At 38.2% G+C, this 24,806-nt stretch overlaps 1 protein-coding gene across 2 annotated transcripts in view; it reads left to right on the top strand.

Annotated features, from left to right (window-relative positions):
* The window catches only part of si:dkey-246g23.2 (solute carrier family 66 member 2), a 45,744-nt gene extending 25,294 nt beyond the window's left edge, over positions 1-20,450 (top strand). For both annotated transcript variants that reach the window (XM_055222739.1, XM_033968166.2), the window contains exon 5: positions 16,615-20,450. In XM_055222739.1, the coding sequence (XP_055078714.1) occupies positions 16,615-16,789 (175 nt within the window). In that variant the 3' untranslated portion in view covers positions 16,790-20,450. The remainder of the gene's footprint in view (positions 1-16,614) is intronic.
* The last annotated feature ends 4,356 nt before the right edge of the window (positions 20,451-24,806 follow it).

Raw genomic sequence — 24,806 nt, forward strand, 5'->3', positions numbered from 1 at the left:
AAACTAAATACTCATTTGAACAAGAATTGAAACTGGGGGGACCATATAAACTGTATAAATGTTGTTTTAAAAAAGGCTTCTATCCTCCAGCTCAATTTTAAAGACATTATAGTACGTGAAATTGGCTCTTGTGAGCGTTAAGCCATGTTATAATGTTGTTACCTCTTCAAAAACGCACCTGGAGTTGTGTTTTGTTTCATTCACACAAGCCTCAGTAATCCTGTATTATTCATTCATTTGTTTACATCTCCAAAGCTCAAAATGCTCTGTAGCGGTAGTTTTCCAGTTAACAGCTAATTCTGTAGAGATTGGCAATTCCAGGGCTGAAATTATCCGATTCTAGTGAAGGTGTGTGGAGTTTACAAACACAATGGAGCACTTCCTGTATTACCACATGATGACATCACAAGGTGGAACAGAGTGTTTTCTGTTTGAGAGAAGAACTCAGCCTAAATATGCAGGATTTGTGTGTTAAACATGTGTGAATCCAACAAAACACAACTACAGGTATGTTTCTGATGAGGAAAGAACATAATGTAGATCAGACAATAGCGTAATACGAGCCCTTTAAGTTCTCTGAAATGCTGTGACGTCATACAAACCCAGATTTCAGTAATTTTTTTCCACTCCCCCAAATGCCGTACAGCCAGCACTATGTCCCAAATGCAATGTCTGCCCTACTTAGTATTCTGATGAAGAAACTATGATAATAACTTTTGAAATTATATGACTGACTGAATGAAACGAAGCCATAAATGTGCCCCCTCACTCACTGACAAGGATAGATGCATTTCCTCTAATAAATTTGGGTTTGAAATTAATGTTGTATTCATAGAACCCCGTAAGTCACGTCTTCGTTCACATTTCACATTTAATGACGTGAGACTAATTCCATTAAAAGTTAGTATAATGTTATCATGAAAAGTAGTTTGGAGGCCTAGAGATTTCTACACTTTTGTGAGTTAATGGGCAGTATTTCTGTGAAAGGTCAATGGTCAGTGTATATAAACCCTCAATATGAAAAATTTATTGCAATAGGACCTGAGAATGGCCTGGCTTTTAGTGAACGAGAGAGACTGAAAGGGGGGAATTTCACACTTGTAAGCGTTTGTGAATTATGGGAGCTTTTTTATTCTTAGGTCAAGGTTGTTGGCTGTTTTATTCATATTATAGGTGTTATTTAAATGCTACTATGAATTTGATGACATTTTTTGGCATGTAATTGGTTGTACTTTAATGATGTCATGATTTCAGATGTAACTCAATGGGAGAGCCACTGTTTTAAGAAGAAATATCAAAACTTACGATCCACAAATGTTGAACCCCATCATTATTTGTTAAATGCTAAACGTCAATCTCTCTAACAAAACTTATTCCTTAGTTGAGCTAGCTTTAGCTTTAGATTTGGGATGCTACAATAGCTTTATCATGACCCAAGCTATCGAGATATATAATCAGTCATCAGAAAACTGTATCGTCGCTTTCCTATAGATCCATATCTGCCCTGTGAGCCCTCTTCACCTCCGCAGGACTAAAATAGCATTTGAATACAGTACAGTACACGACCTAGCACCACACAGAGGTCATACTCACGCTGCGATTAAAATAATGCCCTATTTACACAGTATGCAGTGTGTAAAGGTCATTGTGCATACTGATTAGCCTCTCAGGTAGAAGACTGTAAGATCAATTACGCCCCTAATGGCACCGAACCTCGCACTAATTATGATCATTATTCCGCCATTATGTCCCTTGTCTGTCATCATCAGTGTGTCCTGTACAATGGGATGTTGCAGGGATTTTGCATTCTCAGTGCATTACATGCTCCACTTATCTGTGAAACTGTTAGAAACAAGTCATGTTCTGAACACCACCAGATAGGAATGAAACCTGACACTTGGGAAAACGAACGGTTCTGGTTTCTGCTGTACTTCATTACTTTCCTTTGATTTGTTATATTGGAAAAGGTATATCATCTAAAATAAAGAGGCTGAATGTCTCCTTTCTGCTTTTGAGCTGAGGGATCTTTATTGTGTGTACAGTTTCTTTGCAATATTGGGAAGATTTTTGTTATTTTTTGGAAAGGAGGCCAGATTTGAGCTGTAGCGGGTATAATAAATAACTTCTGTAAAAATGTGTTTGTTCGTTTGTTCATTGTTGCAGCTCAGGCCTTTTAATGATGCTGTATATTTAAAAATAGGTTTCCCTGAGATTTTCCTGCTTTATGTAACTGGCATTAAGTAGTTTCAGTATTAGTGTTTATCGCAATATTTCTTCGTAGTAATATATCACACTTCAAAATGGCCAAGGCATGGGACCATGATGGAATTTTGTGTCAGGGTTGTCACTGCTAAAGTAATTGCGCTTAACGATAACATCACAAAAACTGTTATATTTGTTTCACGTAAAAAGTGAAGAAAGTATACTCAAATGACTATATATGCATCATGTACTAAAGTTACAAAATGTCTGTGTAATCTCTGTTGTCCACGTGTGGTTCATAGATAGATATGCCTTATATCTATCTGAATGGAGGAGCAGTGTCCACCAGTAATCTGACCAGAACTGAAGAAGGGGTTTCACTCCTACCACTTTTTGCCCAGGTGACATGTTTGAATTTTTCTTTTACTGAAGTTAAAAAGCATTGCTAATTTACCATTATAGCAAAAAACTAATTTAAATCTATCAACTGGACAAATTGTTGTAAGAGTGAAGACGTTTTGCTGCTCATTCAAGCCGCTTCTTCAGTTCTGGTCAGGTTGCTGGTGGACACTGCCTTAAATCTATCTGTTATAGATGGGGGAGAGTTTATGTCTCAGGCCAGCACTCCATAAGAGGATGTACCAACACCGGCGTGAAAGCTCCTCTGGACCCCAGTCTGCTGTATATCTCCATCTCAAAACCACTAACCACTCCTTTGAAGATAGTGAGGTTCAGGTCTCAACCAGAGAAAAGAAATGGTTTGAGAGAGGAGTCCCCCATCTATAACTCCATCCTTAGACCCAGAACTATGTGAACAATTGTAGGGTCGTAAAAGGCTGAATAGATGTTTACAGTTTCAGTGTAGTTAGCTCCTGCCTTCAGATCAGACCTGGACGACTAAGGGTTTACATAGACAATTTCCCATTATTCAAAAGCTGACTTTATAATAAGTGAAAACAACAATGGATAAGTAGCTTTTTTCTTTGATTCTCTTTATTAGCAATTATCACCATTGCAAAATATACCACAAATGCTAATTCTCTTCCTTTTTAGCATAATTATGTGCAGTTGTCTCATTCCTCCATGCATGTACAGCATGAGAACCTACACAACTGTATTTCCCACATATCTCTATCACTGTGAACCTCTCCACTCCGTCCCTAGAGTCTGCCATCACATCATCACTGAGGTACCCAAAGACACAGTGAATAATCCTAAAATCTTTAAGCACAGTGTTTTACAGAACTGTAGACTGTGGAGATGATTTATGATGCTTTTTCTAGACTCTTCCTCTCAGTGCTGGGGCTCATTTCACATGTAGTGTCCTCAGGGTGTACAACTGCACCTCCCTTAAGTGCTCTCACTGAACACTACAGCCAGGATTAAGCGTACAATAACACAATATTAGTGCCCGAGAAAAGACTGATGCTCTAGTGGGGGGCATAAATTCAACTTCAAATGTGTGTAGATTTGTTTTGTATGGCCCAAAAACAAATTCACAAAAGCATCTGGAGGGAAATTATGACTAATGTCTTCTCTGAACTTCTGATCTTTGAAAACGTGTACAGAATCTTAAGCATCAATCAAAGGTTTAGCCCCAAATCATAGCTAACACATTGTAACAGTGTTTTGTGGCTTTTTACAGTCAATGACCTTTAAAATGCAAAGACGTTGCCTGCGTGACACTGTATGCTTTCCCATGTGAGGTCTGTTTCACACTGCCTTCCCCAGAGCCCCATTACAGAGGTGTGACTGTAAAGACCACTACAGCGTGTGCTCATATGGACTCTTGTATCTGTTGTGCGGGGGACTGGGACCATGTGTGTTACTCAGTTTGTTCGTAGTGTAGGTGTAATTAAACATCATTACAGAAGTCTAACGTACTGCAGACAAACGCATGGATAAGCCTCTCCAAATCTGGTTTAGAGAGATTACATAAATCAGTGGACTTGTTTCTGTTATTAAGTCGTTTTGGATCAATTTTGTGATTTAATATGTCAAAATTATAACATAATTATAGTAAAAGTATTTGACTTGAAACGACTTATGTATGCTTCTAAAATGATTTTTTTTTTTTTTGTTTGTATGATTCCATTGTGACTTGAATAATAATGATTAATGATCCACAATCTTGACATACTGTCACGTTTTGTTGCCACAGCACATTGCACATTCTGACCTTGAAACTTCTCTCCCGTCTGGAGTGATGTGTGTTTTTATGCTTCATTTTTGTTCTGTACAATTTTCTGCATTTGCCAGTATTCATTTTCATTATAACTCAACAGCTCACAGCAGAACACTCTCTTTCACCCTATCTTTTGTACAAATGAAGAAAAGTAGTTTGATGTAGTAAGTTATATTAATAATAATATGTACCTAAATTTACATTATATATAAAGTAACAAACACAAGACATGTGGACACTGCATCCAGACAGTACATCATTGACCTGTGTGTGCCTGTGTGTCTGTAGAGTGTCATTTGAAAGTCCTCATTATTACTCCGGTGCCACTGAACGACAAAACAATTTTTTTTTTTTTGTACACAAAGTGTATGTGGTGCTCGCGTGATAGCTGAGCTCTCTGCCAGGCTGCCCGGGGAGTCAGACTGTTTTTCCTCTTCTTTCTCATTAACTTTATCTATTTTGCCGCCTCTCCTGTTTTCCTGTGCCAGCTCTGCAAAGAGCTGCCAACCTTCTCAATGTCACTCTCAGACGTGGGGGACATGGGCAGAGGCAGTGTGTCTGCAGCTGACAGAGCAGTGTACACAATCTTTATGATAAATCTAGTCACTTTCCTGGACACAGTTTGTCATGGAGATTTTCACTTTAATTTATGGGTCTATCTATTTGGCTCAAGTGAACGTGTCCAGAATTTTCAAGTTGTGTTTCAAAAACATCAGCCTGTAACTGTGGCATTTATGTTTCTGCTAAGTATTTAGGAAAATGCATTAACAACAGAGTAATTTAGCAAAAGATGAACTTAAATGACAGATCAATGTAAAGTTTCAATATGAGTTACATTATAACAATATTTAAACTAAAAATCTGTGACATTGCAACATCAAGTGTTAAAAATAGTAGTATTGAATTCTTGATAAAAATGTGTTTGTCCATGAAAAGTGCTGAATTCATTGCAGTTGGATGTGCATCTGACCATGACAATAAAAACAATAAAAACTGCATCATTTGTAGTGCTGATAGATCATATGCATATCAAGGTCATATGTTCCACTTGAAATCTTACAGTGTCTCTGTTCAACTAAAGCTATTGCTACAATGCACATGTAATGGAACTGCTTTTTTCACTTTGTTGATCCTTTCACCTGTTGTGTTCTATAACAGGGATTTTCCATTGAAGCCTTTATTGTGTGACTGACTTTGCACAGATAAAGGGATCAACTGTTCATGTCATGAATTAAAACTATAATTCTCCATGCCATTTCATTGTCTATATTTAGATTACACTATGTAATCAATGCATCTGGCCAAGGAGATTATGATTAAGGTTGGCTGTATTGTCCCCATTGGGAAATTACTTCTGTGCTTTAGACTCATTCTTCAGCCAGAGCTTCTCATGTCACTGGACAAGGGCAGTGAACAATTGCAGTGCAGCATACAGGGACCCATTTCTAAATCTTGATCCATCATGATCAGGAATATCTGGAGGATTTGCCTGTTGGGTTATTCTCACAAAGGTGTGGCTTGTTATGACAAAAATCAAGCAGAAGATTTGAGCCATGTTTTGCTTAAAATATGACTCCACATATTACATCATGCAACATAGAAGAAGTTACATGATGTTATATGTTGATAGAATACCTGATACTTACCCTGAAACAGGCTGAACATGCAAAACTAGTCACAGAAAGGCTCCGTATCTTCCAGGAATCCAACCAGTATTTGGGTTTTGTGGCAAGAGCCACCAAATAACCAAATATTTCACCATGTCAATTATAAGGTTATAGCAATATTCAGCTGTTTGGAGAGAGGAGAAGCACTGAGTAAAACATTCGATCCCAGCTCAAACCAGTACATTCTTCCGTTGTGCCACTGAGCAAGACACTTCCCCCACTTTGCCCGTGTTTGCACGTGTTGTGTACTTGTACTGTGTGTTTGGTGTTTGGTTTGTACAGAAATAGTTACTGTGACCATTTGTGGAGAGAGTGAACGATCCAACATATAGCAATTTTATAATGCCCAAAAGGCTCTATAAAATCCAATTCTTATTTTGTATTAATATCATTATTCCACATTTGGTCTGATAAGGGGCTCAGCTAGAGATTGCACAAATCCTTCTGTCTTGTCGATTTATTCTAAAAATAAAACCAAATCAAAAACATCCTTGGGCTAACTTTTCCTCTTATCCACCCCCTGTTAGCTTCCTTTACTCTTGTGGAATCCATCTTTTCTCTGGCAGGTTGGGCACTTTCCCGTGTTTGCCTGTATGCGATCGATCACCATGCATAATTCATAGTTAGTTGGTTAAGAGCAGCTCTCCTCTTTGGGTCTTTGATTTCTGTCTGTGTTCAGCCCTGGGGGACTTATGGGCCTGCATGCTGGCAAATCACCTCACATACATGCCCTTGGGGTGGGCAAATGTGTGCAAGTGCGTGGGTACAACATGGCAGGACTCGTATGCATGGATGAACCGCAGAGTACAGAGAAACTGCTGACTGAGTTTGAAGTTTAAAATGTCAGGTTATGCATGAATGTGCCCTCAAAGTTTATGTCACGTAAGAGTCACCCTTTTGAACCTGGTCACATTTTTAACTACATGTTTAGGTGAGTAACAACAGTTAAGTTAATTAATATTATACTATTTTCAGATCTAGGTTATAATGGTTCCTCATCACAAATGTAACTGAAGTTGTTTAGTTTCATTCACACATTTAACACATAAATCCTGCATATTTAGGTGAGAGTTACTTTCTCAAACAGAAAATACTCTGTTCCACCTTGTGATGTGATGTAGTAATACAGGAAGTGCTCCACTGTGTTTTTTATACTCTATACACCTTCACTGCAATCATTTGGATACTTTCAGCCCTGAAATTGCCAATATCTGCTGAAGAAAAGGTATCTTGAAAACTATGACTATATGGCATGCGTAATATAGGATGTTTACATTTTTTATTGATGTTTAAATGCTTACTTTTACACAAAAAAATGTATTTACAACACATTAATTTAGGTGCAGATTTAACTGTTTATGTGCTTTGTTGTTGCTGTTATATTTGGTTTAAAATGGCCTGAAAGAGTTTACTATTTTGGGTAAGATGTTGTTTTAAGATGCAATGTGCGATTTTTGTTAGCATATGCCTGAAAATTTTTGTTTGGGCTTCTCCGCTCTCTTTCCACCGTGAGCTTAGCTGTCAGTCAAAACTTTCACTCTCCACCTCCAGGCTAATTAAATCCAAAGCGATGGTGTACTGTACATTCACGTTTGATGCATATGTGAGCTAATCAGGAGTAACAAGCTGCACCTGTCTCATTAGCTGATGAGCTCCTCTCTCCAGGTGTTTATGTGTGTAGAGAACGTCACACTGAGCTCACTCATGGTGCACACATTACGGCTCCACATTAACGTTCCCTGCTTGTCTTGAATAATTTGTGTCTTTTTTGATTGCCAGAATGTGGCTTGGGGAATTTTTGAATCATCATGTGATCAATGAAAAAAGACTGAAGAAGAAAATGGACAAAAAGCTCAGATCTGGCGGTGTCACCTGCTTCACCGTGGACTTAGATATACAGGACTTAAAGCCCTGCTGTGGTACAACAATAATATCTCCATGGAGACAAGTGAGTAGGGGATGCTCCAACAGAAAAGTTACGTAGTACACCTTTTAACAATTTTATGTTTTAGACTTACTTGTCACAGTTCGGTCTGTTTTGGTTATCCCCAGTCCAGTTTCGTGTTCCAGTCCTTTGTTTGCTTCCTCCCTGTTTTCCCCGCACCTGAAGTTCGTTGTTAATCAGGGGTGTAGCCTTTATGTTCCCCCTGTGTTCATTTCGAGTTGCTGGATTGTCTGTTCATTTGGTTGTTTGTTCATTTAGAAGACATGCAGGCTCTTTAATTTTCAAAAAAACTTTATGTATTCACCGGGACAAGGAGTTTGGTGGTTTTCTTGTGTTGCACGTGAATCCAGTTTTTCACCAGCGTGGCATTACTTGCTTAGAACGTACACTTGAGTCAGAATATTTACACATTCTAAAAGGTTAATTTAAAACATCACATGTCACCAGATCTTTTTCTAACCCTAACCCTAAATATCCGCCCTCAAATACTGACAACGAATCTCCACGCCACTTGTAGCTTGTGATCAATCTGTAACTTCCCACCCGCAACCGTAAAATCTGCAACCTGGGCACCTTGTAACAATTTAGATCCCCAAATCACTCTTGTACTTTTAATTATCTCTGTCCCTATCCATTCTTAAACGTCACTAGGGCCAGTTTGCAGTAACGCTCCACTTGTCCACTTAAGCCGCCTCCCAAAGCTAATGGCCGCCCTGACAGCCCTGGCTCGATACACAGTGCAATTACTGGCAGGGTCCCACATGTGGTGCACTGCCTCACCCCCCACAGAGCAATCACCCAGCCCCTGTCAGGCGCTCCTCATCGCCTTCGTCACTTGAGCGCTATCAGGGCGCATTTGTCCCCTCAGACATTCTGTCCCCTGCCCCCAGCGCCCCTGTTCATTGTTATCCATCTCTCGTCAGTTTCTCCTCAACATCTGCCTCGAAACACTTGGCCTCTCCGCTCCATCCTCACAGTATTCCCAGCGCACCGCTTTACCCTGTGCTCCTCTGCACTTTGCTCAGATGAACGTGTCAAGGCCGGTGGTAATCAATGGGAGACTGTCCAAACTGTATAAATGGGTTTAGGTGGTAAATGGAGGAACTTTCTGAACGTTGGTATTCGCTGCATGAAGGAGTAACAAGCCCAGTTTTTGGTAGCTGCAAACCTGTAATTGTTATGTATGTTTTCACAGTATTCTCGACAATTTTATGACAAAACCGAGTCATTATAGTTATGATTTATTACGTTTTATTAATTGGAAAGTGCTCTGTTCTCACTAACTCTTTTGGTAAATGGTAACTAGTCACATTTCTATCGTCTATCTTCCATCTTCTAGGCACTTTACAGCAAGGAACCACTCACCCATTCACTCGCATTTTTACACCAGTGTATGCAGACCCTGTTCTATATACTACCTGCTTTTCTTCTTTGATTATGCTAAACAACCTCAGGCAATAAGTATCACTCTGTAAACAAGCAAACAGCAGTGTAAGTCCAGGATGTAAACTCTCCATGCTCCATAGCTCTTATTAAGTACAGGTTTATTTCACAAGCACGTCACACCATGTCATTCACCTAAAGCCTGTTACATATCGATGCTTGATCTGGGAGTCGATCAACTGTATTTTGCTTGTAATGACAATAAATAAATCTCATCTAATGTATTCAGTTTTGCGTAGTAGCAGAGTAGTAACTATATTAAATTTTTAATGTTCTATATATCTCCAGGAAATCATCTAAGCAGCACATGAAGTGACAATACCCACGCGTCAAGCCGAACTAGTCCGCATTCTCAATCAATACCATAATCACTGGTCTCTCCCGGCGGCCCCCCGAGCCCCTCTCAACACCAAGTTCAATTGTTTGCTCTGCGTGTCTTTCATCAAGCGTGGAGTGAGCAAGGACCAGGATGGATGGGATTTGGAGAGTACTGAGACTAGCGCTATGACTAGGTTATGTGAAAAGCGTGGAGGGGTGTGTAGAAAGTTGAGCTGCTTCGATATTCTGTCTGCAAATCCCTGGCACAGATGAACCCTCTCTTTAATTACCCTTTTAAATGTTTGATCTAGTTAATGAAGGGTGTCTGAGCACAGGGAGTAGCCAAAGTAGGGCTGTTTGGATGGATGTCCAGGCCGGAGGTAGAGGCTTGAAAAGGAATACAAAAATAGTCGGTGGGTGGTAGAGAGCACACGAGGCATAGTTAAAGTTTGATTAAAAAGTGGCGTAAGCTGAAGTTTTTAGAGTTGGCTTTAGGTTGTTAGTTTGTTAAACATTGGTGAATCAAAATGTGGGTTTCCAAGTCTGTGGTTGATATTAAATTGTTTCTTGCCAGCACACTGAACCTAGTTGTAAACAAATGTTACTTGCAAGCATTTGTAACTTTTGACATATTTATGTGTCTTTGAATGAATAAAATGTAAAGGAAATGTTTTATATCTAAAGTTTAACCAGATTATTACATTGAAAAAAACACAATTGCATAATCTGGTAAGCTTTTATACTCACACCTGCACCTGTTTTTAATGTTTTAAATGGACTAACAGACTCTTCAGTTCATATTGAGCATGGGATAAGCAAAGGTCAACGTGGAGCTGCTTTTTTAAGTTATCAAATGCAATTAATCTTCCATAGCATGTCTCTAATCGACACGTGGACAAAATTGTTGGTACCCGTCAGTTAATGAAAGAAAAACTTACAATGGTCACAGAAATAACTTGAATCGGACAAAAGTAATAATAAATAAATTAAAAAAAATTAACCAATGAAAGTCAGATATTGCTTTTCAACCATGCTTCAACAGAATTACTTAAAAAAAATAAACTCATGAAAAAGGCCTGGACAAAAATGATGGTACCCCTAGAAAAGACTGAAAATAATGTGACCAAAGGGACATGTTAATCCAAGGTGTGTCCACTGATTAGTATCACAGGTGTCTACAATCTTGTAATCAGTCAGTGGGCCTGTATATATAGGGCCACAGGTTGGTGACAGCATGGACCAGAGGAAGGAAAAGGAAAGAGTTGTCTCAGGAGATTAGAAAGAAAATTATAGACAAGCATGTTAACGTTTTTTGTCCACGTGTGTGTACATATGCCTGTCTGCTAAGGTTTAGACGCAGCAACATTATGTATTTGCAAAGAATCAAGCAAAATCTCATGCTGCATATTCTCGTGAGATAAAAATCCAGCAAGATTGTGCACAACTACACATGTAGAGAACTGTTTTATTATGCTGGTGAGTTACACAGCTTCATGTAGAAGATGTAGTTTTCATTTATTTACTATAAGTGATGTCAAAATCTTGTCTTGTTCTATTCTCATGGGCCCAATCTCATGTTTCATCCCATCTCTGGTGTTTGCTCTTGTTCTGTTATATCTGACTGTTACTTTTAGATAAACTGGATTGGATGTTGAGAAACGCAGCCCCAGTCCAGATAAGGTCTGAAGGATCATGGAAGCCAAAGAAAAGGGTCTTCACAGGCCATTTGATGTTTAATTTCTAGTTTTATCTGTGGTGATAGATGAGGCTGGAGTTTTCACGGAGTGAGTAGCAGGCACATAGCAGGGATAACTGTGATAAACTGTGTCTGTGCAGGCATTATGTTGGAGCTTACAAATGGGTATCGCAGCTTGCTCTAAAAATCCAACTAAGGGCTAATAAAAGTACCAAAGGCTTTATAGCGACTGTATAGAAACGAAAGTCAATGATAACACAATAATACAGTGCTAGAACGGAGCAGACTAACAGAAATATAAGGTTCAAAAGTACACTGTGAAACAGAAGAACAAAAGCAGAGTGCTCCCTGAAGATTTATGAGATGGGGAAAGTGAAAGCGTGACAATTTTAAATGCTAGAGCACTTGTTATTTTTGGAGCAGTTCAATCAAAGGCCTGGACTGGAGACTGTGAGGGAGGCGGCACACATGAGTGAGGCTCTAAACAAGCACTCTGCGGTCAGTCAGGGTGGAAATGGCATGATTTGTGCTGAAGCCTGCAGTGGTTAAATTGATGTGGGTGGATCAGACTGAGAAAGCAAAATCAAAAAACTCTGCCTCAAAAGTACTGTGGAGTAGAGGGAGGAAAATGGCAATGTATTGAGACTCCTTGTTTTCAAATAGAATCATGTTCGTTATCATAGGGATCCTCAGTCACAAAGCTTCGTTCTTATCTGCTCTGTCTAGTATTGTGTATAACAGGCTTTTTGAACTGTGTGATTATGTCGCTGTATTAGTTGTGGTTCTTACTATTCCCGAGTGGCATAACTTGATAATAATAATTGATAGAAATGAGTGTGATTGTCTTGTCATGTCAACAAATTTTGAAGCTTCATATATTGCTACAGAGAAATACAGTTGTCCTTCACTATAACGCCGTGGTTCACATTTTGCAGTCTCGCTGTTTCGTGGATTTTTTTGTGCAATTTAGCGTGCTTTTTTTTTTTTTTTTTTTTTTTAACAGCGAATGAACGTGCATTGTGTTCTGCGTCCTGATTGGCTAAGGGACTGTAGACCGTTGTCCATCAGTCTCCTCCGTGCCGTGTCTCCTGTACAGTACAGAATGTGTTCAGACAAATTTACATAAATGTTAGATCGCAGTGTGACTCTGAAGTGCTGTATGTTTGCAAGTTTTCTCCCCCAACAAAACCCACAATGTCGATGAAACGTTCTGCACCGACAAAGGTTTGAGCTTTGAGAGTGTTTAAACAAGAGAGAAATGTGAGAAAATGTCAATGCCTATGTATAAAGTGTGTGGTGATAGAATAACTGTAAAAAATAAAGCTGATACTTCGGGGATTTTGCCTGTTGCGGGTTATTTTTAGAACGTAACCCCCGCAATAAACAAGGGACCACTGTATAACAATAAATGATAATACTGAAACTTTATTTCACTTACACAATAATAATAAAGCAGGAAAATGTCAGTAAACATTTTTTTTTTAAATGCATAGATATCAAAATAACAAAAATCCCACCACTACTGCAACGAAAATGTACACACAATAAATACTGAGCCCAAAAATATATTGTTGCATCTATCATATATTGATAAGTTGATATAGTCATTATGGTGACAGGATTGGTATTACTTAAACTATAGCAACACAGGGCTGCATGATTCTGGAAACAAATCTAATTGTGATTTTTCTGACATCTGTTCAGATTACACAGTGTAAACAAGTGCAGAAGAATTAACGTTCGAGTGAAGACTGAAATATGAACTTATTAACTAATACAAGGATCCCATGCATCAGAACATGATTGTAGAGGTGGAAACTGCAGGTACAACAAAGACAGAATATTTTGTTCTTTGCAGGACATTTGATTACCTAAATAACTGTAGCCTTAATGTTTTGTGATATTGGACAATTTGTGTAATTTAGGCCTGTCACAGAAGGGCGATTATATTGCTGAAATATAGACGATAAACAATATTGAAACTAATGTGTGCCACTGACACAATAACCCAAGAACAGATTTATACCACAAAAACTACTAACTATAAATGTACAAAGCTGTTAAAAAATCATGAGCTGCAATAAATAAACAGCAGAGTCAAACACTTCAGTGCTTAGTTTTCAAGTCTTAAATCTTACTATGGCCAAAAAATAACCAGACATTTCCCAGTAGTACAAAGAAAATATACACACAATAAACCCTAACCCCAAAAGGTATTGTCCCAGCTTTCATATATTAAACGATAAGTCGATATAGTAATTATTGTGGCAGGCCTGGTGTACTGAAAGTCCAATCTTAATGTCAGAAATCCCTGTTCCCCTCACCATCTCACTGTTTGAGCAGAGTAAACACACGACTGTCGCTCTCGGTGTGTCTGAGAGTATCCAGATGTCCCAAACCACTTCCCCATTCCATCTTCTGCCACTATAAAATCCTGGCTCATCTCTATGCCGCTCTGTTTTACATTTTATCACCACGTCCACGCTGGATTTGGCGCATCTGCACAGATTTAAATAATTACATTCTCACCCCTGCACCATTTCTATTCCACTGCTGTATTTTGCCATTAACATTTGTGTTTCCTATGGGCTTGAGGGAGGAGCTCAGGGGAGAGTTGGGAGCTTGACACTAGTGCACAAGGAGAGCTCAAGGATAGGACAGCAGTCTCCATAGTCATTATTGTGTCTTCTCCAGCGCGCAGTTCTCTCCCCTGGGGTGTGTAGTCTTAGTCCAGGCTGTGTCCCGTATAGTTACATGCTCTTGACTATCTCCCTCACCCCTGCACTCCGACTGTTTGTACCAGAGATGAGTGATGAGGACTGCAGCTTTGCCTCGTACTAACTCAGCACGAATAAAAGGAATCAACCTCCCCCGTGCATACATCTGGAAGTGTATTGCCCTGAGAGCGTGAGGCAGAGGTGGAGGACAGTGAGAGCATCCATATGAAAGATAGACCTTGCAGGGAACATAGGTAAAATCAACTTTTATAGACTTTTAGCTGTGTAATTACTGGTAAATGGTCATGGTCACTTTTTTATATAGCACTTTTCACCTTCACGTCACTCAAAGTGCTTTACATCAAGGAACTACTCACCCATTTTCACACACATTCATCCTTTGTACGCAGACACTGGGGGCGATGTGGGTTAAGTGTCTTGCCCAGGGACATAATGACAACGATTTGAACCGCCAACCTTCAGATCAGTGGACAAACGCTCTACCAACTGAGATACTGTCGCTCATTTAATCATGTCTCATCATTATTACCTCATGCAAAGTTCTATTTTGAGTAGTTCATGTTTGTATAACCCTGCATGGTCTTGAGTTTAAGGCTTGAGTGCTCAAAAAATTGTTGTTTTCATCTACCCTGCATCTCCGCCCACTACTATATATTTATTTTGCAAAAAAAAATCAGACTCGAGGTCATGCATGTAGGATTAAAAATGACACATAGCCATTTTGGACCTGTAAACATCCGGATTTGAAGGCGTACGTTTTTGTATTTTTAAGCTGTTTTGGATCAATATTGCGGTTTACAATGAACAAAATGTAAATACCCCCAAAAAACTCAAAATATATGGTAAGAAAACGTGGCAGGAAATAAGAATGGATCCAAGTGGAGAGGACAAAGTGAGGAGGAGAAGTCATACAGTTCTCTCTGGAGGGTGTCTGGGGACTGCTTTAGGGAATTGGGATGTAGTGGCTTTGTATGCTGCTGTGCTTTTCAAGGTCTTTCTTCTTTCTGTAAACAAAATTGTGTTGTGCAGTGTGACAAAATCCGATATATTATTAAAGCAGCTTGTATGGTCAATCAGCAAGACTGCTTTGTGCTGTCTGCAACTAATTATAAAGCATTTTTTGTCTTCCACAAGCCAGGAAGTAAGGCTGGTGCGTTGTTAGCATGCTAGTTGTTGTTAGCTCCTCGCGTTGTTGATTGAAAGTTATTAAAAGCTTGTATAAACCATCACAGTGAATAATTTGAATGCCATGAATGTGCAAGTAAAGTGAGGAATAAAGTTAGGTCATTGCAAACATTTTAAAAATGAACTGGTTCTTTTTTGTAAATTTTTATCATGGTATTTGTACGTAGATCTGGTATTTTCATTATCATTGCTTTTCGCTCATCCTCTCTTACTTAAATGGTCATGGTCACCTTTTTATATAGCACTTTTCCACCTTCAAGTCACTCAAAGCGTTTTACATAAAGGAACTGTTCACCCATTAACACACATTCATACACCAGTGTACACAGACCCTGGTTAGACATTTTTTCTTCGTTCAGTTAGCATAATAATTAATGAATATCACAAAGAAATACACAAAAATAACATAATGCTTCAATTATTCTTCAGACCAAAGGGGTTTAATACTTATTTTGCCAAACACTCTTAAAACATAGAATACAAGATGGCAGAAAATCTATAACAAAACTCATCTCATGAATCTAGGAAAGAAGACCTCTAGATACACACATACACATAAGCAAAAACACAAATCTGTACATGTCGATATTCACACACACACACACACACACCAATCAATGAACAAATGTCAATATGCATACATAAAGGTATACATATAGTTATACATACACAGACACACTTTATATAAATATTTCAAGTTATTTTTATAAAGCATACATTTTTATTTTTATTTTTTTGTATGCTTCATAAAGTAAACTATATGATTCATTCTAGTTCTCTGTATTTTCCGATAATACTTGACTTATAGATTTATTTTTTTTTTAATGTGTCAATTGTTTGGAGCCTTTTAATGTTTTGTCCAGCCTATAACTTAAGACCTCTAATGGACACACGTCGACTTTTTAGATTTCTGAAGGATACCTGATCCTCAGATTGTACCTATTCTCTCTGGGTTTGAACATCTCTTTGATAAACTGAAGGAGCATATTATTATGTGCCTTAAACATCACACTGAGATCAACAAGATTGTCATTTTAATGTGTTTAGTTTTATAAAGGTGAGTTAACTGTCTCGCCCAAGGATACAACGACGACTATTCGAACCAGCAACCTTGAGGAATATATATATTTTTTTCACATTTTTACGATGGTATTTGTACTTGGACATATGGTATTTTCACTATCGTTGCTTTTCGCTCATCCTCTCTTACTTCTCTGCTGTCTTCTCTCCTCCAGTGTGAAGATGGTCTTGCTGTGGACCGCTGGTGATGTATTCAAAACCACCTACTTCGTCCTGAACAGCAGCCCGGCTCAGTTCTGGGTTTGCGGCTCTGCTCAGATCCTCATCGACGTCGCCATTCTCTTCCAAGTGCTGCTTTACAACCAAGACACACGGATCAAACTGGGATAAACACTATAGTGTAACAGGGATATAAGCAACCAAGCCTATCCATGTGCCTTTATCAACCAAATACCTTTTTTTTAGCCCTTTAACTACTGAATGTGTTGCACAAAAATTGCGGTGACACCAAAATGAGCCTTGCCCGCTCTGACATGAGCAAAAGCCTTATTAGAACATTTTATTACATACAACTGCATAATATTAGGAAGAAAAAAAAGGATTTGTGATGGAGTATGATCGCGTAATCTTATAGGATGAGATTGTTTTAAATTTATCAGAATAACGTGATGTAATCCAAAGCCTATTCATTTATTGTAAAGTCAAAAACACTTGAATCAGCCTCTTACTGTCACTGAAGTGCGCAGTGTAGGTTAAGTGTTTTACCCAGAGACACAATGAGAATATGCACATAACGCACATAAGCTTCAAACTAGTGACCGCTCTTATTCTTTTTTTTATGTGAATAGACCAACGGACAACCCAGTACTACACCACTGATTATTAAGCACGTTTTAAAGCAGACATACACTAAATCTAAGACTGTTACAAAATCATGCTATGTGTTATCTGTGATGGCGGCTTCTATTATGATCATCTCTGTAACACTAGGACTCCTGCTGTAAAGGCTGGAACTGAACCTACGACGACTGGCTGCTTGATGGATACAGAAGTCTCCCACTCCTCTCTCCACGTCTCACTGGATTCCTCTCAGAATATATAATGCATGCGTGTGTGTATTGATTTTCGCCTTCGGCTCTTGAGAGCGCTGGTCAAGGCCGTGCTATACCAGGTAATGGTGACTACTCACTCCATCAATCTGTATCATGATGGTGCTTTGTGGCTCGACTGACAATCAAGGAAAGACAAAGAATCATGTACCAAAAAACTTGAGAACTGTTACCTCAGTGTAGGGCTGGGCCGATATGGTGATAAGAAAAATCGATCCGTGATCTCATTCCTGTGACAATCTGATGTTTTGGGGAACTTGTCATGTCTTGATTCACCATTTCTCTGGGCTCAAACTGTAACTTTAAGCCTCTGAGTGAGATACAATCAAAAGAATCAGATCAGCAGAAACAATAAGAAGTGTACATGAATCGTGATCAAATTGAAATCATGATCTGGCTCCAAGAAAACTGATTTGAAAACTTTTGCCATGTCGCCCACCCCTACCTCACTGTTATTTTATCTACATGTATTGCAAATCATGGACAAGAACTGATTCAAGCAACTTATTTGTGTTGTGAATTATAAATTGTAAGTTCAGATTTGCCCATTAACTCATCAGAAGACGCATAAGTATTTAGATCATTTTAGATTTTGAGATATTTAGTCAAGTCTTAATACAAACTTTGGAGTCTTACCTAAATATTACAGTGTGTATTACAGTCAGAAGCTACTGGTCAATCCTGGAGTCACTACTCAAATCAGCCTGAATTTCTCAAACTGCTTTTTATTAAATGTTTTTTAAAGTATTTATTGAGGTTACTGACTAGCTCCAAAACCACTTTATAACATACATAACACTTAAAATGTATCTCTGCATGTACGCCTGTCACAATAACAAATTTTGAAGCACGGTGCTACAGAGAAATACTACAATAAATCATAATTCTGAACCGACTTTATGCCTCTGACACAAAGATCATTCTCAATAAATTAATTTTAAAATATACAGTAACGTTAAAAGGCCTGAGCTGCAACAAATAAACAGCAGAGTGAAGCAATAATTAGCCATAAAAGTTATTTATTCAACGCTCTACAGCTTAAATCTCATCGTATTACAGCAAAAATAACAAAAAATCTCCCCATTATTGTCCCCACGATAAAGATTGTGCCCAAAAATATATTGTTGCAGCTTCCATGTATTGAACGATAAGTTGATGTAGTACCGGAAAATTACCACGACAGGCCGATCTGTAAACTAAACGTGCATGTTAACTATTTTATGCTAATTTGTGAACTTGCTTCTATCCACGTTTCTATTTTGTTTTGTGTCTTTTGAATGTGAGTCGTCCCTCTCCATCTACGTCTCCTTCCACTTCCCATGTTGAACTTGACTGTATATGTTCTGATTTATGTAAGGTTACTGTCAAAGCATTGATAATCTGTCACTTAAACACATCCAGATCAGAGCTGTAAAAAGATGAGGTTATAAACTTCAATTATCCCTTGGGCAAGGTCATTCACCAAGAACATGTTCTTTGCAACGCTTTCACTACATTTTGTTAAATATTATGGATTCCACGTATTTTTCTTGGATCCAGGCTGACTACAAATGGCTAAGCTCGTTATATAATAGATTGCAGCTATTTAAACTGCTATTATAACTCTATACATCACAGTTTAAACTTGCAAATATGCACAAATAGCCTCAGGAAGGGCTGTTTTGAATGATTTATCTAATCAGTATTCTTCAAAGGAGTCACACTGGCCCTGTAGCATGGTTTAATTATATAGCTACATGCTTATTTATAGGAACGTCTTTTTACAGCAGCAGCCTCTACCCATGTGTCACCTGTACATACTGAGTGCATGTTAAAATTTCACACTGCACTGGTTTTGACTCTGCAGTGTTCAAAGGCACAAAGCTACATTGTACCGCCACCATCCTGCTACTGGGTCTGTTTCATTTGTGACTATATAAGACACCACATTTTATTGAGTGATTTTAATATTTATGTTTTAATCATGCCATTGTCAAGTGGTGAATTTATTCTCAAAGGACTGAATATATTTAAAAGCCAAAGAAAAGCTTTGTTTTAAGAAAATGTCAGATCAAAGTAAGATTGTAACCTTGGTTTAAACTGGTCTTTGATTTTATATATTTTTTTTTAAATCCTTCTTTTTGTTATTTTATGCTGTGGGTTTTGCCAAGCAAAATCAATTTAACATGCAATATGTATATTGTTTTGAGTCTTATCTCTTCTGCTCCGTTACTTCCAGCTTCATTGCATGTATTTCAATATCCAGGTGTGTGTGTTATCAAAAGATATATATCTGTAGTATGTATATGTATGTTTTTTATCCTGCCACTATAGGCCAAAAAAAGCAGCTTTAATAGATTTTATTTAACTTTTAGATACTAGTCTTTATATGAAAAGTTTACAGTCAGGCCTTTGAGTGAAAACTTTCCTGGAACAGGAAAAAGCCGTGTGCTGGCATCAAATAAGGACTGGGTGTTTTGGAGCAGAAGAACATTTACTTTAGTTGAAAAGTGTTAAAATGTGCAATGTGATTCACAGCCAAAATATGTATTTAAATTTGTGACCGTGACACATGGCTTCACTTTTGTTGTTTGCTTTGACTTTTGCCATTGGCCAAAACACATTTTTCTTGTACTGCATGCACACATTCAAACCAAACTGATAAACACTGACGATGTACCAGAACAAAGAGCCATATTCGAAGCAAACTATTTGTTATGTTTTACGTTTGTTATTATGTTGTGTTACCCAATGTTTTAGTGCCATGTTTTGCCTGCTTCCAACAAGCAATACAAAATACAAACTCTGTCTAAGTTTGTTATTTCTTGTATCATCGTTTAAAGTGAATGAATGTCTTGAATTATATTTAAAGTTTTACATTTCATTTTGAGCTACTGTCACAGCAGTGTCTTTGTGTGAGCGTGCAGATTGTGGACATTAAACATGATTTAAAGGCTTAAAAATGTAGCTAGCTCAGCAGGCTATATCACCTCTGACTCTTCATTCTGCACCTGTGTCTAATGCGTCTCCTTGCGCTCCATCCCTCTACTGTTTCACACACCACAGTGATAGATGGAGCTCATGGTGTCCTCGGGAAACCTTGGCAAGTTACACTGGAGAGAACAGAAAGAGAAAACCTGGGCAAGGCATATATCATGAAATACACAGCGGACTGGTGAGTAGAGGCTAATTAAAATACATACAGTGCATTTATTATGTCTCTGTATTAGACATGTTTTCATTAGAAGTAAAGATGTTTATCAGATACCGGGGAAAATCAACTGTAATAATTCTTAAAGGGGCCCATATCACTTTATTTTCTGATCCATGTGATAATGTTGTTTCCTCCTCAAAAACATACCTGGAAGTTTTTCTCTCAGTCGGAAAACACTCTGTTCCACCTTGTGATGTCATATGGTATTACAGGAAGTGCCTCACTGTGTTTTTATACTTCACTAGAATCATTTTGATGTTTTCAGTCCTTGAAGTGGTCATCTTTATTGAACAAAGGATAAATTGTGCAAGTTAACTTAACATTATATGACATCACAAGGTGGAACTGAGCATTTTGAGCTTTGGAGATGTAGACAGGCTAATAATAAAGTGTTACTGAAACATGTATAAATCAAACAAAACACAGCTCCAGGTATATTTTCGGGGAGGTAACAGCATTCTAACGTGTCTTAAAGCTCACAAAAGTAAATTTTGCGTAATATAGGACCTTTAACTGAGAAGAAGCTCCTGGTTTTACTGTACATGATTGATATGAATGAGAGGAATTCATGCGCGCTCCTACAAAGACATACTAGATACCCTTTGATATGCAGATAAGTGACGGATGAAAGCTACAGACAGTCTGGGCAGTTCACCGCTAGAAAGCAAAAGCCTCGTGGGCACTGGTCTGGTGAATTGTGAAAAGGTATGAAACATATTTTACTGCCATGCCAGAAGAAGAACCCTGAAGGTAGACAGTTAGACACATGTCAGTCTACAATATTGGCGGGTGATAAACTGTCACATTTATAAAAATACAGTTACAATACAGCACAATACAAATATGCAATTCTAGTCCACAGTTCATTTTTTTTTTGCTAAATTTGTTTCCCCCAGTACAGATATATGATATAAGCAGCTCTTAAGGTCAAAGTAAGTCCACAATGTACTGTCTGCATCTAAATGTAAAGCGTTTTATATCCGATAATCAAGTGCGCACTGTTAGCATGCTAGTTGTTGTTCGCATTACTGTGTCGGCAAAACTCCACTCTGGCCTCTGACAGTTGAGAAAAGTGCTTATAAACTCATCACAGTGAATAATTATCATGTTCAGCAGGCATAAGCTAAGTGAGGGATCGCTTTGGACGACTGTAAACCACGTAAAATGTAGTTCTGTTCATATTTTAGGGCAGTAAAGCTCTACAGCTGCAATTAACCGGGCAGCAGTTCAAAGCATATGCGCATTAACCGGACAGAGCACTGGACCCCAAATGTATAACAAAGCTTTATCGCAAAACATCTGTGTCTGATGTAGGTACCAACCAGTCTGCTGTATGCGCTTTCACTGTGACCTCTTCATATTATTTATCACGTAAGTCCATCTTGAGTTGAATTGGCTGAAGAAGTTGCTTGAGTTGAATTGGCTGTCCACGTGTAACTCGATGTTTTATCTACTGCCTAATGGAGGTTATTGAATGTCACAGTAGGTTTAGTATGTGTGCTATCTCAAACGCAGTCAGTATCAGTATGCAAAACCATCTTGCGCTTCTTTATCTAAGATCCATCCCTCCATCTCCTCTCGCACATATTCTCCTTCGGTCCATCGTCACATTCATGATGGATGAGCCGGATTAAAATAGTCCACCTGCACTTTACGGCTCTAATGCTCCGTCCTGTCCTCTCTACACTATTTATTAATGACAGTCACTTGGCTGTATACACTGCTGATACCATCAAGTATTCTAAAACATCATTCATTTCAGCATAGTAATTTAAACAAAGACAATCTTGGGTCAGACTGATTCAATATATGTAGATATATAAAGTTGATAAGTGTTTAGCAATTCACAGACTCAGCAATATAACACTATCTATCTTAGCTCATAGTAGCGTTCTGATGTAAGGAAACGCACCAGATTTCTTCTGGTTGTTTATATCCTGAACACAACAGCTACGTAGGCCGTAAAAGTACTAGAGCCAGTCTCCAAAACGGACCAGTAAATGACAAATAAAACCTTCACGTCAACTTGTCAGCATTGCAACCAAGTGTCACAAACAAAAGCAAGTTACAGGAACAACAACAACTCTAAATGAAGCACAAAATATCAGATCATTGTATTATTTTGGTTCAATAACTTAATTTGGTAATAGTAAAAAGAACCAGCAGGATGCATTCACAAACAAACAATTACTTTTTTACCTTAGAGTAGTTGGAGTACGCCTTTTCGTTTGATCCAATTCTGAAAGTGTCCACCTGGAGTCAGACCTGAGCTGACAGAACAGACCACTCATCAAATCAAACAATAGTTGCAGTTACCGTACCTGTAGTATGACTTAACCTGGTAGTTAGTTGTGCAATGGCTGTGGCAATAATAGCGGTGGTCAGCAACAATGATAGTAGGTGTAAATATAATAGCACTGTGAAATCCATTGAAGTCTGACAGTCTTGGATAACCTGAAATTGCTAGGGTTGAGTTTTATCTTGATTTAACTAGATTTTGACGATAGATATTAGAAAAAGTCACTAATGTAACCTTGGTTCTATGAATTTTGCATGACCAGTAAGAAATACAGCTATTTTCATTGACAGACCCATTTTAAGAGTCATGCAATGTCCGTAAATCAAGATAAATGCTTTTTAATTAAACTTTAAATGAACTTATTCAAGATTGATCTTTGCAGTACTTTTAATCTGTTCTTTACCCCTTTTGTTTGCTGGTATTATATTCTAACCTCACAGCTGCTGATGCCAAACATAAAATTTTTTAATTTAAACTGCACTAGTGCTCTGCTCCACCTAATTTACTTAACCAGTGTAATTACCAGCATCCACATGTGTACTACCAGTCCATCATCCCCAGCGGACTCCCTCGATTAAGACTGAATACAAACCAGGCATTTACTAATTCTTGGCAGCTGCATTTGCCGCTCCACTTTACCGCCACATCAAGCGTCGCCACATAAGACATATGGCCATTCATTTTGTTCCTTAAAAGACAGAATCAGCACTAATAAATGGTGAGATGAAGTGGAGAGAGAAGTGTGGGAGCGATCAAGCCTGTTGGAGTGTGTGTTGAGGCAATGAAGGCAGATGGGCGAGCTGAAATGGAAACAGGTACGGTGCAGTCATTCCAAAAGCTTTTTTAGCATGAAAGTATAGAAAATAACGTGGCCTGCCAAGACTTCCACAAACATTTTACTGCTGAAGGATGGAGTGAGACAGATTGTAAAGTGACACCTGACCCCAATTTACTGTTTGATGGGCAGATAGCACAGAAGCTGAAGACATTCTAGTAGCAATCTATATGACTTGATATTTCATCATAGCCTACAGAAACACATTGTTCTGCACAGCTCTCATATGTATTCAGTATCCAGTGCCAAGACCAGGACCTGTACGTTACACATACAGTATACAGACACTTTGTTCACACTTGTCTAGTTTTAACTCAAGATTTAAGGTTAATCATCATTCAATCAGCCCTCTTAAAATAACTTTCTGGCAATGGCACGTCATCTGCATGTTTCCATGGAAATAGAAAGTAAAAACTATATTTCAGAACATTTTGCATGGAGATAGATATACTTTATACCATATATCAGAACAGTGGTTTCATTTTTTTTGTCTTGTGTACCCCTGTGTCGTCTCACACTCTTGAGTACCCCCTATATTATGTAACTGTGTTTTGTTTTTACTATTATAGCCAATAACACCTATGTAAATTATATTACTACATTTTCAATTGAGATACTATTCAATTCTATCTATATTTTAAATCTGAAATCATTCCAAATACCTCCTGGCAAGTGGTCTTGTACCTCCAATGGTCCCTGTACCCCTGGTTGGGAAACTGTGTTGTAGAATTGACAAATAAACAACATTCACAGAGAAGCAAGCACGTGGGATTTTGTGGAGATACAAGCCAGTTTATGGTAAGTAAACATGTTTATCTATGTTTTGTAATGCCATAAAAACATCCAAAATGGGAAAAAGAAGCCTTATTATTCTCTATTTTTCAGTTTTGGCTAAATAGTTACGCTGTGGACCTTCAACTTTTAATATAGTCATGTAACACAATCAAATATTTAAGTAGCATCATTTGAAG

The sequence above is a fragment of the Periophthalmus magnuspinnatus genome, chromosome 6 (assembly GCF_009829125.3).
Source record: "Periophthalmus magnuspinnatus isolate fPerMag1 chromosome 6, fPerMag1.2.pri, whole genome shotgun sequence".
In the NCBI taxonomy this organism is placed as follows: Eukaryota; Metazoa; Chordata; class Actinopteri; order Gobiiformes; family Gobiidae; genus Periophthalmus; species Periophthalmus magnuspinnatus.